The 14,200-nt window shown below is 41.5% G+C and overlaps 1 protein-coding gene across 3 annotated transcripts in view; it reads right to left on the bottom strand.

The window, feature by feature from the left end:
• The window catches only part of NREP (neuronal regeneration related protein), a 28,780-nt gene extending 16,384 nt beyond the window's left edge, over window positions 1-12,396 (bottom strand). The window contains exons 1-3 of one of the 3 annotated variants that reach the window (XM_060296125.1): window positions 12,187-12,396; window positions 11,585-11,626; window positions 10,211-10,279 (exon numbers count right to left, since the gene is read on the bottom strand). In XM_060296125.1, the coding sequence (XP_060152108.1) occupies window positions 10,211-10,213 (3 nt within the window). In that variant the 5' untranslated portion in view covers window positions 10,214-10,279; window positions 11,585-11,626; window positions 12,187-12,396. Of the gene's footprint in view, window positions 1-10,210; window positions 10,280-11,584; window positions 11,917-12,186 lie in introns of those variants that run through there. The other 2 variants (XM_060296124.2, XM_030869869.2) reach the window with 2 other exon arrangements.
• Between the last annotated feature and the right edge of the window lie 1,804 nt (window positions 12,397-14,200).

The raw sequence follows: 14,200 nt of genomic DNA, 5'->3' as shown, positions 1-14,200 counted from the left end.
ATTGTGACAGTGTAGACAATTAATCCTGTAAAAGAAAATTAAAGTTTCAAAAGGAGTCCTCATGAAAAAAAAAAGCATAGGCTTAATGAAGATGAAATGAAAAGATATGGAGACTTGACTCCCAGACCTTGATAACAAGATCAGAACAATTTGAGATTCTATTATCAAGAAATGAACAAAATATCCAAAGGCCAGAGGCATTCTGTGATGTATAATTAGACCTAAGTCTCCACAGGGCACATGAAATGGAGCCTTAGCTGCGGTCCAGAGCACCTAGGCTTTGGAAACAGTCAAATCCAGGTGACTAAGGATCAAAATTACAAAGATGAGAAGGGCTCCAAGAAGATGTAGGCAGAATTTTTGATGCTCTACTAACTGAATTGGTTGAGTAGATATATTAATTGATTATCCAATCAATAAATCAAGAAATAGTTACCAAGTACTTACTTTCTGTGAAGCATTTAATATTTAGTACGTAGCTTTCAGCTCTAGAGAATGAACATATTATCAAAGAAAATGTCCCATGACCTTGGCTGGAAGTGCCAAAGTAGCAAAGAAAACCCCTTTTTTTTTTTCTCAAAAAAGTTTTTCAGAGCTAAGCCACCAAATCCTGGATATCTATTCAGGAAAGGAGAGGGCCAGTTAATGAATTCATCTTTTCAAATTCTAATTCTCTTAGCCATGCAACCACAGAAAGTACATGAGATCGCATCTTTCAAAGAGTGGGTCCGTTCCCTGCCCAGTATTCATTCTCTCAGCCAGTGTTAACTGAGTCCCTACAACGCAGCAGGCACTAGGCTAAATGTTCAACCATGTGCTGCCAACAGTGCACGCAGGTTCAGCAACTACCTGGCAAAGGTGCACAAGAACAGACTCTCCCCTCATGGTCTCAGTAAGCCTTTTGGTAACTTTCACTATGACGACAATGAAGGACATGAAACAGTCCTTCTTAGTAAAGTACTTGATAACAATCCCTTACTTGGGTCATGTTTATAAGTATCTTAGTCAATACGTTTTATTCATCTAACTACAGACGCTAGTTTTTCCTTGACAGTTCTTAACGCTGGCTGCCAAACACGCAGTATCTTCTAATTTCTACTCTTTCCTGTCCAAGAATGGGTTCTATATCTGACACTGACTTTATCCAATAAAAGTGACCTCAAAATGCCTGGACCCATTTTAAACCCAACTTTTGTAGATTTCTCCCTGTTCAGCCACTGGACTGCAGTATTTTTCCCTGCTGGAATTGTATCAAACACAATTCAGACAGGAAGGCTGTTACCTGCCCCAGTAATCAAAGGACACTGGTGTGTGATGGTGATCTGAGTAAGGGCTGGAGTGGAGAAGGGAGAAGAGCTAGAACCGGGCAACGACACCAAAACTTCTGTGCACGTTATGAATCTCCCTCTTGTTTTAATTGCCTATTGGTATGAGTCTCTGGCTCATATTTTCACTGGCAACAACTATTCAGCCATTCTCCCTTTCTTTCCAGTCAATGGCTCTGGTTCCCAATTTCAGCTTAAAAGGGGCAAAGAGACCTTCCTTTCATCAAGCACATTCTCTTAAATATCTTCTCCTTCTCCTTTTCAAACACGAATTATGTTTGTATTTTAGTCTATGAAAGTGAGGATAAACAAGGATAGTGTAAAATCAAGGGTTTAAAAATACTTCCAGCTAGATAATCCTAACACTTTTCAGGCACAAAGCTTAGACTGGAAACCATTCTAAGGTAATAAGAGGCAATCATTTCACTTATGAAGATATCATTACCTTGTGAAACCAGAGCAGATGATGCTCTACCGTCATGAATGCCTTAGTCAGACTGCTGAGAGGCAAACTGGGACCACTGGCAAAACACCATTGATGACCTGGAGCACAACGGCACCCCACAGCCAGTGTTCTGGATGGATGTGTGACTCCACCCTAAAGATGAGAGTCCTCTTCCAGCAGACCACACTGAACTAACCTTCTGGACACTCTCAGGGCCTCTTCTGTCTAAAGAAGTGTAGAGGAAGGGAGCACAGAACTACAGAGCTGGTTTTGTATTGTGCTTAGACTTCACTTAACTCTCCCCTTTTACCTCCCTAACAAACACTGAGCCTTCTTTATTCAGTGAGAGGGGTTTTCAGCAGCAAATTCATCACCTGTCCATGGTGATCTCATTTCCTGGGTCATACATTCTACAATCTGCACTGTCGCGACCCTGCAAAGTGTTGGGCTATTACTAGTTGTAAATCTCAAGGTGAACCACCCGGTTCTGCCCAGAAATAACAGATCTCCACGTATCCCTGAGCTCTGACTCATTCATGTATTCCACAGACATTTATCGATTACTAAGAGTGTGCCAGTTCCTACACAGGTACTGGAGCAGTGGTCAGAGTGGTTCATGGAGGTGCAATCTATTCTAAGGTCCATGAAGGTTAGGGGTTCCTTCTACTTTGTAGGAAAAGAATGCCAATCAACTTCACTAGCTGTTCTAGAGTTCCCTCTCAATGACGAAACTTTCCCACATCTGAACTCACCATCCTGGTAGAGGAAAAGGAAAAAAATGAGGCATCACAGCCTCAACTGCTATCATAAAAAGAGGCCTGATGTTCACTTACTAGTGGTCAGTGTTCGTGTTTCAAGTTTACAATCTTGGAGGGTAGAAAAGCATGCAGAAAGAAGCCAGCTACAAGTAGACTGTTGTGTGATGAGTGTACAGAGGAGCATGAGATCATTCCTGCTGGATGTCCTGGGGTGAGTTTCATGGAGGAGTTGTCATTTAAATTCAGTCTGGAGGAAGAGCTTTATTTTGTCAGGAGGAGCATTCTTTCTAGGACTGAGTAAGCAAAGGCACAGAGGGAGGGCCTCCTGGGGCATGTTCAGAATAACAAGTGGCCTGGTCCCTCTAAGAAAATATATGCTATAGTAGATAGAAATAAAAGATGAGTTCACATAGTTCCTGGCATGGCTGCCCAGTCACAGAAATTAAACTTATGAAGGTTTAAACACCGAAGTTGAAAAAAAATACTTGAAAGTATGAGGTGGGAGTAGGCTTAAGGAATTCAAGGAACAGTGCTTACCTATGTCACTTACTGAGAGACTTAGGGGATGAGTCCAACCTCATCTGAAGGGGCCAAAGGAGCTGGTAAAATCGTTTCATATTGAAAACCTTGCAGCTGATGCCTTCTGAGTCTGTGCTGTTTCCAGAAGAGGTTCCAGAAAAATCCTTCTTGGTCTTGGCTTTCCCCAACTTTTGTGTATCATGTGACAAGATTCCCTTATGATGGTCACTAGACTACTGACTAAATTAGTAACAGCCTGTAGGCCTCAAATTGTAAACAATTTTATTATGGTGATGTAAGTGTTGGCTTGAACTCTGAATACGTACATCTGGCTAATCAGGAAGAAGTAGAGAGAGAGAACCAGCTGGGTGCGTGTGGTTACAACTGATTAGCACATGGCTACACCCAGTTAGCCTCACAGAAGGGACGCATGGGGCCGCCTTTCATGCAGCTGGCACGGCAGCAACACCCTCTCTGGCCAAGTGGACACTGACGAACCCTCTGGCATTTACCAGTGGAAGTGCTGCCACCTTCTCCCAAGAAAGAGGTTAAGCGTATGCTCCCTTCCCAACTCCCTCCAGCTAGGGACCTTCTTTCTTTTCCACCACTCCACCCTGACCCAAAGAGAGTGAGAGGCAGCAGTAAATTAAGCTTACAATCAATCAGAAGGTGTATGTGAGTGTGTGTGCCCTTTTCTGTTGGGCACAATCAAAACGCAAAGAACCTGAGACAGGCTGGAACCTGAGTGAGAGCCTCGGGCCATCTCCAAGATGCCCGCTCAGTGGCTTCCTCTGGCTCAGCACATCAAGTCCTCAACCTCTAGGTCGAGTGTGTGAGGTCTGTCTTCGAGAGCACAGAGGCCCTAAACAGGGAGGAGGACATTCCCTACTGTAGTAAAAACGCATTATGCTCACTCCTGTAAGCATACTTTTCTTTTATGAGAAATATGCTTTTCTCTCAACTAAATCTACCGGAATATTCTTAATTCTTCATTCACTCAATATTTATTAAGGATTGATGCTAAGCCCTAAAAATCTGAAGAAGGCATAGTACCTGCTCTCAAAGAGCTTCTAAGTTTCAAATTTTGTGCCGACTCCAATCAGTTGTCAACAGAACAAGATTGTGAGGATTGGGAAATCATATTCAGGGTGAATAATAATAATGAGCGTCAAGACACTGATTAGCAATGTCTGCCACAGGTATATAGCAGGAGTCAGTGGTGGCACACATGCCATACATTTGTCATCTCTGGGTCTAGCTGAATTTCTACCTCCTTAAAAAAAAGTTTTTGCCTATAATCCCCAGTCCCCAATAATACCACTCTTCTGCATTTTACAATTTAGCACTAGATTATACTGCAAGACAATGTTTAAGTTTGTCATGCATATTAGTCTTCTTGCCACAACTAAAATATAAATCCACTGAGGCCACTGGCCAACTGTGCACTTTCCATAATGCAAAGAACTAAGCATAAAGAAAATGCTCAACAACAACAACAAAAACTTGTTCAGCTGACATGGGAATATATGCATAACCCTACTGCTAACTCTTCTCATTTTCTTTTCTTTTTTTTTTTTTTTTTACTCTTCTCATTTTCTTCAGTACTTTCAGACATGGCATCTTTGTTTTCTTGGGACCACTTTCATAATATCACAGAATGAGATTATACTGGAAATAAGTAAAGACTCTTTAAAGTTCCAAAACTGGGAGCAAAGGTCCTCCTAGATCCCAGAGGGGATTTTTAGGACTGCAGGAGAAGCTACTGTGAGTTTTGAGTACCACAGCTAGATCAAACCTGGAGAACTAGCATCGTACCAGGTTGTTCAGAGTGTGGTTCTAAATGCTGGTAAAGGTGAGCAATTGCAAGCCATTCTTTTTTGGGCAAGTGGCTTTATGGCTTAAGCACATTTTTTTTCTCCTGTTAATAAATAATGGATGATCTCCCTGGTGGTGCAGTGGTTAAGAATCCGCCTGCTAGTGCAGGGGACACGGGTTCAAGCCCCAGTCTGGGAAGATCCCACATGCCGCGGAGCAACTAAGCCCATGCGCCACAACTACTGAGCCTGCGTTCTAGAGCCCACAAGCCACAACTACTGAGCCTGTGTGCCACAACTACTGAAGCTCGCGTGCCTAGAGCCCATGCTCCGCAACAAGAGAAGCCACTGCAGTGAGAAGCCTGCGCACCGCAACAAAGAGTAGCCCCCGCTCACTGCAACTAGAGAAAGCCCACCTGCAGCAACGAAGACCCAACGTGGCCAAAAAAAATAAAATAAAATAAATTTATTAAAAACAATCAATATGCCATTGAGGTACATTAAAAAAGAAAAGGGAGGGAAGGAAAATAATTTACTGTGGAAACTAAAATTACACTCACTTCAACTTCCTAGCTCTTTAGAAGAATGGAAGGATACAAATTACTTCTAGTCCAGCAAAACTAAACAAGATTAAGTCATTAACGATGAATTTTTTGAAAGTCCAACTTAATAGGTATTAGCATGTATAGACCAAATATTTACTGAGCTTCTAACATATATTTAATACTTTATTAAGCACTATATATGAAGTTTATAAACCCTCTGGGAGCCTATAATTTAGCTGGTCAGTGAAAGAAATGTATGTGGTCCAACTAACAAATAATGCAAGAGAGTATAATCTAGTGTTACACTAGGTTAATACCATGTCACTGCTACTAATAACTGAATTGATATTTAGAATTTAGTTGAGAGCCATGCTAATGCTTAAGTCCCAAACCATTAGAGCTGCTAATACTGTCATGCGCTAATAGATCAGTTTCAGGATCACTGCTGTTTTTTAAACCACTGAGATGAGAGACTCTTGAAGCTGTCCTTAGGTGCAAAACATGTCCAGAAATACCCATTTCAGATAAATTTAGAACCAATAAGTAATATTTTTAGTAACCATAATTTCTACAGCTGTGGGCTGAGATTTATGGTTAACCTGTTTTCCAGTACAAAGCAAAGGAGTGGTTTAAAATTAGAATTTTTTAAATGTATCTTCATCAACTAAGATGACACAGTCCATGTACATGCAATATATTTTCTGGTATACTCAAATTGGATTTGCTGGTAAGATTTCCTTATTGCTAGTTTTTTCCTGAATAAGAAAGGAATTATTCAGATAATTCAGGCAAATCCCTCCCACTCCTACCTCACTCCAGCAACATTTTGAATAGCCAAGATGAATCAGACAAAAATCAACTTTTTTTTTTGTTTTAAGCATAATTATTCAGGTAATTATCTCAACCCTCCATTTCACTTTGGTTGTGAGAATAAGACCTTAAAAGACTTTCCAGCCAGAAACAGCATTTAAAAAAATATGTGCAAGAGCAAGCAAGCCACAGTACTTCACTCCAAGGCTCCCAGTCGGTCCAATGTAAGTGAACAGGATGTATAAGACTCATAATCTGGAGGTTACTCATTTGGCTTACTAAAGTATTCATATTTTAGAAGTGTATTTTCTGATTTTAAAGTATTCATCTTAGGGTTTAAAATAAAGTGAATTCCTTCAGTGTATTTATGAAGATCTGATTTACATGCCAGTTTTTAAGGATTGCATCAGGTTAAAATAGAAGAAACAAACAAACAAAAAAAATAGAATGGTGCTTTAAATAACTGTTTATTCCAAGATTTCTGCTTAAATATCTTCTCCTGCCTGAAATATCTATTTAGTTCAAGAGGAAGCAGGACTGGGGCTAAACCCAGATAGACCATCCCTACTGTCCTCATTCCCTAAACAATTCCCAATTCTCCCCTCACAGTGTGCTAGAAGGCCTGGTGAAAGAGAAGATAGTACCATCTAAAATTACCCTTCTAGGTACTTTTCAGCATCTCCACAATCAAGAATCACTAAGCACCTTGTAAATTTACATTCCAAAACCCAACGGCACAGCTACCAACAGGACCTCATCCCTCCGCAATCTTTGTATTTTTCTTCAAACAAGGAAACCTTATGTTAATGGAGAGATTATTGAAAGAGTCTCCTTGTAAGCCCATGAATGCCACTTCACAGACTGTACAGAAAGCAGAGCTCTATGAATGGTACAATGGAGTCAACTCATCTTTTTGAAAAGCTCAGCATCGGTCTTAGAGAGAATCTAAAATTGTTCCAATTCCTAGGTCTCTGTTAAAACATAATGAGCCCATGCTTATGCCACTGTGAATCCATGGCACATCCATACTTGGAGGCAAGTTTACAGCACAGAGGGCAGTCATGTTGAAAATAAGGACTTACTCTTGACATGGAATTAAATAATTTAGTTTTTCAAACTATTCAATAAGACCCATCTGCTCATCCTGAAATATTTTCTTCTCAGTGATGTACCTGAAGCAAGTACCTTTAAAATAAAACAGCTAAGTAAAAACCAAGGACCCATATAAAAATATAATCTTAGAAATTAAATTTAACAAAAAGCCAAATATAAATTAAAGAAATGCTGAAGATTTCTGCAGACTCACAATATCTTGTTAATTGCAAAGAAGGGGGTGGGGTGGGGACTAGAAAAACGTATGTTTACTAGAAAACTGAAAAAGCTGAGGGATGAGTTATTTAAAAAAAATTCTAGGAAACTAAGATAAGGCAAACCACACTCAAAATTAAAACTTTTAACAGTCCTCCTAAAAGGCACAACCCCAGATGAACTGTAGTCTATGTAAATGGTGCCCCCTGGAGTTGTGCCCAAAGGGTCCCCTACACAGAATACAATGTGATTAAAGCCTTGTAGTGTCAACAAAGCAGTTGTATTTTTTTGGTAATGCAAAAGGCACATTAGTATTCTTTAGTGCCTTCAAATTATCGTTGTGAAACATCACTTTAGGGTATGTCAAATGTCTAAATATTGAATCACTCTGTTTTGAATTCTGGAGTCTACTAGTTAATTTCTTACTCTGGAATGAGCTGACTATAAATTTGTATTTGGAATAGGCCCTTTACTAAGCAGCTCAAATACACTGAAATTAGATCCTCTTTAATGTTTTAAATTATGTAAATGGAAATACACATAGAAAAGGCATGTTTGTATATTTTCTAGAGGTGGCCAGGTGTTAACTCTATTGCTTCCCTAGTACTAGTTTCTACTGTATACGGGCTAAGTCTTTAAAAAGCCAGTTACAGAGATCAGCAAAGTAATCTGTTTTAATCAAGGAAAGAAAATAACTTCATTTTTCCAAAAAGGAGAAAAGGAGGTATAAGACCCCTCTAATATCAGTTTTAAAAAAAACACAATCGAAACATTTTTTTTTAACATTAGAATGTGAAAAGACTTTGAAGACCTCAGACCTCCTGGAATAAGAGAATTGCTAGAAAGTTACTTGGAATCACCCACGGACAATAACTGTCGGTGGTTTCATTTCAGGCAATGGGCTTGTGCCAAAAGGGACTGACATCTTGATGAAAGGATCACCAAAAAGTTGTGAGAATTTTTCCATGACTCAAAATCCTTCCAAGAGCAACAAATTGTGATTTCTCATTCTGCCACCATACATAAACGACAACTGTGAGAAATTGACAACATGTAGTAATAACTCGAATTTGCTCTTCGGCATGCAAATCGTTCCAACTTTCATTCTCGGCTTTGGCACACATGCTTGCCTTCCACAAAGCTCACTCCGCTCACTACTATGGAAACATGATATTTACTCTTTGAGTCTGATCTATAGGGCTAGTTTTGGCAGAGTCAGTGGTCAAACTGATGTTCAACCAAACTGGTCACCTGACATATCACAACACACATGAATCTTCATGGTCTATCTATGGTGACACAAAGGGTAAGGTTCTGGGATAAAGAGCTATAAGACATGATGATGTGGCCAGTCACAGTAAAAGATAATTAAATAAACAAAAATACTTTGCAGCAGTTTATTTTATTACCATCCTAGAACTCTATGACAATGGCTAGTTAGGAATTTAATATGGAGTTAGGAACCATTTGCACAAAACCTACTGATTAGTTTAATTTTCTGTTCATCCCTTTTGCCTCCAACATTAAGTTCCTTAATTTGGTCATTATCAATCTATGCCCACACAAGATCTATTTGATTAGGTGCCTTGACACCCACCTGTTGAAATTACAGGTGAGGCACATACAAAAAATAAGAGCTTACTTATTAACAGAATTCAAACAGAATTCATTTAACTGCTTCTGATTCATTTTTCTCGTTGGAAGCTTATACTTGGATTGTTCTCAAAGAAAACATCAAGTACATCGGATTCAATTTTGATTCATTAAATTCCTCCCTCGTTTAAAAGAAAAAATGAAAACTAAATTTGGAAATCACACACTCTAAGTGGCAAAGAGGTGTTTTAAAGAGCATAAACATCTGCAGGAGGACATGCTGTACTTAAGTGAAAAGTTTCATGACATTTCTGTTCTATTTTTCAGTTCAACTTTATTTCCATAGAGGAAATTTTTCAAAGAAAATTAATACACTTATTCAACTGTTTATAACGTGTATTTCATCTATTTCTTTAATCAGTCATCAAACACTTAACTTCCTCCTCTGTGGATCATAATGCTTGTCAGAAATAGTTACACTTTCATTTAGAGGATAACATGCTTATCTTCTAAAACTGAGCAGACATCTCTCATAAATGAAGTTATAAATCAACAACAACAACAAAACACTAATTATGTTAAAGATACAATAGACAGTGTATTAATATAAAAGTCCATGCTCTATGTATATATTGCTTTTAAAGACAGCAGATTCTATAGCTGTTGGATTAGCTGGACACAGACTCCTATTTTGGGGGATAAGTTCTGGCTATCTCTAACAGAAGACTCATTGCTTTGTTTGAGCCCTACTGCTGCCACCTCTTCCACGCATGTCACAACATATCACTCTTCTTAAAGAACAGAATGGTTTCTGTTGTTGGAGTTAAATAAATCGCCCCTTCTGAAAGAGGAATTTCAGTTTTCTATTCAAAATGATTGAAAATCAAAAGACCTAATCCCTAATTCACCACATCCAGTTCATATAAATTGCTGTACTGCAAAGCTCCCCAGGCTAGAGACAGAACCTTTGAAAGGTCAGATGGGGTAGGAACAATGGAGGGTTCAAGCAGGATGAAGGTGGGTGGTTGATATTTATATGGAATAAAGACTAATAAGAAGCAACTGAGAATCTCCTCTGATGACCAATGCTTACCATTTTGAGAATCCTTAACAGTCTTGGCCTTGCACCCTCCCTCTCTTCAGTCCAAGGAGACCAACCAACCTGCAAAATATGTTTAAATACAGTAGACAAATTGCCACACCACAGGTCAGCAAATGAGAAAGCCTGTTTAGAGGCTACAGACAAATAACCATTTTCTGTGGTTAAGCTAAGTTACATGCAAATTATTGTAACCACTGGGGCTTCTGAAAGAGCTTTTCAATCGGTCTGTAGGCTTAAATAGGGGACAAAGGAATCCCTGGTACCTAGCTTCCCAGAGTCCTGGGCTATTCTTATTGTTGGGTTCATCTTTAAATTGCAGGAGTTCAAACTTAAAAGTAGAACCAAGTGATAAAAATAGATTGTTTTCTGGCTGCTCTTTGTTCCCAGACATACTACTGGCAGTATATTTGCAATCAAGACAGCAGAATAGGAATCAGCCTTCCACCGCGTAGTGTAATGCCTCAGAGTGGATATTTTTGGAAATGGCACTGCATTACATAACCTTCCGTGCTTAAAAAAAAAAAAAAAAAAAAAACTACACTGAGGGGGAAAAGTCAGGAATATACACCATTATGCCCTTCTCCCTAAACCAAATAAACATTAATGTACATGCTGCAGTGATTTTCCTCTCAACCTTTGTGTCATCAGAACACAGTTCTTTTGTTAACATAAGTTAAGACAAAAATTAAGATGAATGGAGAAACTAAAAGTTCTCTAACAGGGTATCTTAAGCTCTTCGAGTTTTCCTATAATGGTATTACAGATACATATAAATGCAAATGAGATTATTATCATCATCAAGCAAAAAGCAGTCAGTTATTTTTAAGCCCTCCCTCCCCTTAAGTTCAACTGCTTTATAAGAAAATGCAGGAAAAAAAAAAGTGTTGCAAGATCGAATGCCTGGAAAGACCCCAGGAGGCGACAGCAGCTTTGAAAGAGTAATAAAGTCTAAGGATGGAGGGACACAAATTCATTTTATAAAAGGCGCGGGGGGTGGGGGGAGGCTTGCATGCACCAAAGTGCATCTCATGAAAAGAAACAAAACAGTTCCTAACAATGCTTTATGAGCAAGAAGAACAAAAATTAACCACACCAACAAGCAAAAAACCCCACCCCTTCGCAAAAGAATTCTCCCTCTTAACTTGTGCATTTTTTTTAAAAAAGCCCAAGTTAAATTCCAGCCTTAATGCAGTAGGACCCAAAATGCCAGAATTTCTCCAAGTACACGCTTCAGCTCTTTAAAATTAAGAGGGAAGAAGCATGAACTCTGCAGGGTTGAAGGGTCCAGCTAAGAGCAACGGAAAGAAATCGACACAAAAGAGAAAGCAGCGCTCCCGGCCGGGGATGGGAATGGCATATACTTACAGACAAAAGCCCCGCTCCCTGTTCACTCTCTCCTCTCTACACCTGAAACACAAATGTGGATGAAAAAGGGTATCATGCTAGAAAGACAGCTGGGGGATGGGGAGAGGGGGCAGGGGGAGGGAAAAGGGGTGGAGGAAGAGGAGGGAGGAGGGGGAAGGGAAACAAAACCCAAACCAGCTTCACTTCCAAGAAGTGCAGCCTTGGAAAAAGGAGGGGAAGGTCTCCCTGCCTCGCGCTCTCTCTCTCTCCAAGAGTGTGTCTCTTTCTCTAAGAGTCAGTTTCTTTCTCTCTCCCTCTCTCTCTCTCCCTCTCTCTGCTGCTAGTGTGCTAGTGAACAATGAGCTAATTCTGATGGGCTGGTGCGGCGCCAGCGCCCCAGCCTTGCTGCCACTGTGCTGCCGCGGCGGAGCCAGACTGCTTACTCGGCAGGAATCGGCGACTCGGGGCCCGGTCGGCGAGCGGCCAACGAGCGCGCGCCCCGGCCCTCGGCACCCCGGGCACCCCGCTGCCCCCACTGCGCTGGCCCGGGCCTGGGGGACAAAGGGGCCCGCAGACAGGCGCGCCGCCCCGGCCCCGCCCCCCGCAGCGCGGCGCGCACTCACGCCGGCCCGGCCTCTGTTGCCCCGGCGGGCTTCTTCGCCTCGACGTGCGGTTGCTTTTCAGACAAATAAGGAGGCGGAGGAGGCGGTTTGGGGGCGAGCCAAGCGTGAAGGCGGCCAGGGCGCTGCATAGCCCGGCGGCTGGCCAAGGCCGCGGGGAGAGGCGGCGCGGCCCGTACTGTAATAATAAACCTGCAGCAGAGGGCATCTGAGGGAAAGAGGACGGCGACGGGCGGCAGCCGCCTTCCCTTTTATGTGCCTGTCCCGAGCCGAGCAGAAAATGGTGCCCGCGGCGGCGCGGAGCCACACAGACACACAAAGAGCCGGCGTTGCATGCGTTTGCGCACGACCCGGGTCTGCCCAGCCGGGGACGCGCGCCCCGCTCCCGGCCGCGAGGAAGCCCGCGGCCCGAGCACCCCAGCGGCCCTGTGGCTGCGCGCGCGCACACACGCAGGCACACACATACACACACACGCGTGCGTGCACACAGTCACACGCGTGCACAGGCAGCAAGAGCTGAGCTCTGATGTGATCAGCACCCTCCCCAGGTGCTCCCTTCTCCTTCCCTGAAGGATTTAGTAGGTTCCCCACTCTCAGCCCCACTGAAATCATACTTCTGAAAATTGGAGATTGCGTTTTAAAAGCGGTTCTTTGCATTTCTGATTTTTTTTAAACCTCATCTTTCTAATTTAAAATCTGACTGTCTTTTCACAGTAATGTAAAAGCTCAAAATTTTGCTACAAATTCGAACAAACTGGTTTCGTTGCCAACCAAGTGGGATATAATTTTATGGTAATTGTCAGATGTTAGAGGACAAGATTATTTCCTAATTAAATTGCTTTGCCAAGAGAAAAAAGATATAAAGGATCGTAATGTCTTTTAAATTTGCCATCAACATTTTACTTCTAATCACTGAAAGCAATGTTTTCCATTATAACAATCAAAAGGAAAGGGGGGGTGGACTTACAAAACTAAGTTATTAAACATATATTTATAGAATGTCTTGTTTTTTAGTCTTAAGTTTTTTTGAGTACAGAAAAGCACACCTTAAAAAGCAATGTTTTACACTCAATTATAAAGAATAAATTCTCTGTAAGCTTATTGCCAGGACTATAGATGTCCTTGCACACTACCAAAGCAGCAAGTACTGATTAGGCTGCCAGTGGGTGCGATGTTTAAGGGGTCCACTAGGAGCTTCCCTGAATTAATCTAAAACATCACAGTCGTTTTCCTGCCAAAAAACTTACCTTGGAACCATTACTAGGAACAAAGGGAAAAAACAAGTCTCAGTGAACTTCCCTAATGCCTTCAGGGCCGGTGTTCACCAGACAGGAAAGTGATGGAAGGCAGGTCTGCCGAGTAAACAGGGCAGTGGGATAGGGCAGAAGCCTGGGGGCTGCCTCTGCACGTCTGAAGCCCCAGGAAGCTGGTAAAGGGTACCCCAACATTGAGATCTTGGGCATTCACCTCAGAGTCAGACTCGAAACCCAACAGGGCACTGCCACATGTACCAAAAATCTATCCCAGGAAAGTATGCTCAAAAGGTACTTCTACAAGAAAACATTTCTACACACATACACACACACACACACACACACACACAAACTGCCTTTAGTGTTTATGCAAAATTTACCTAAGATGATGTCTTTTCAAAACACAGGGAAATTTGGAATTTATTAAACTTTATTTTTTCTCCACGTGTAATCACAGACATCTAGGTGACACAGATCTTTTAAGTAATAAGAACACTGGGTCAGAATCATAATCTATTTACTGTGTTCCAGAAAACAGTTGCAAACCAACTATTCAAGAAACATTCTTGAGTCCCTCCAGGTGTAGGAGACTACACTAACCACTAGGGACCTAAATAGGACCACCCACCATGTCACCTCACTCAGGAAATGTAACAATAGCTGTCTCAGGCGCTCCTGGCTGTCATGCCCCGTCCCACTCCCATCTATCCTGCGGGTGACATGGTAGACCTACTCTCCTGAAATACTTTTCAATCACGGTACTT

Source organism: Globicephala melas, chromosome 3, assembly GCF_963455315.2.
Source record: "Globicephala melas chromosome 3, mGloMel1.2, whole genome shotgun sequence".
Taxonomy (NCBI): domain Eukaryota; kingdom Metazoa; phylum Chordata; class Mammalia; order Artiodactyla; family Delphinidae; genus Globicephala; species Globicephala melas.
Note: the sequence above shows the minus strand (reverse complement) of the source record. Positions and strands in the feature narration are given on the sequence as shown.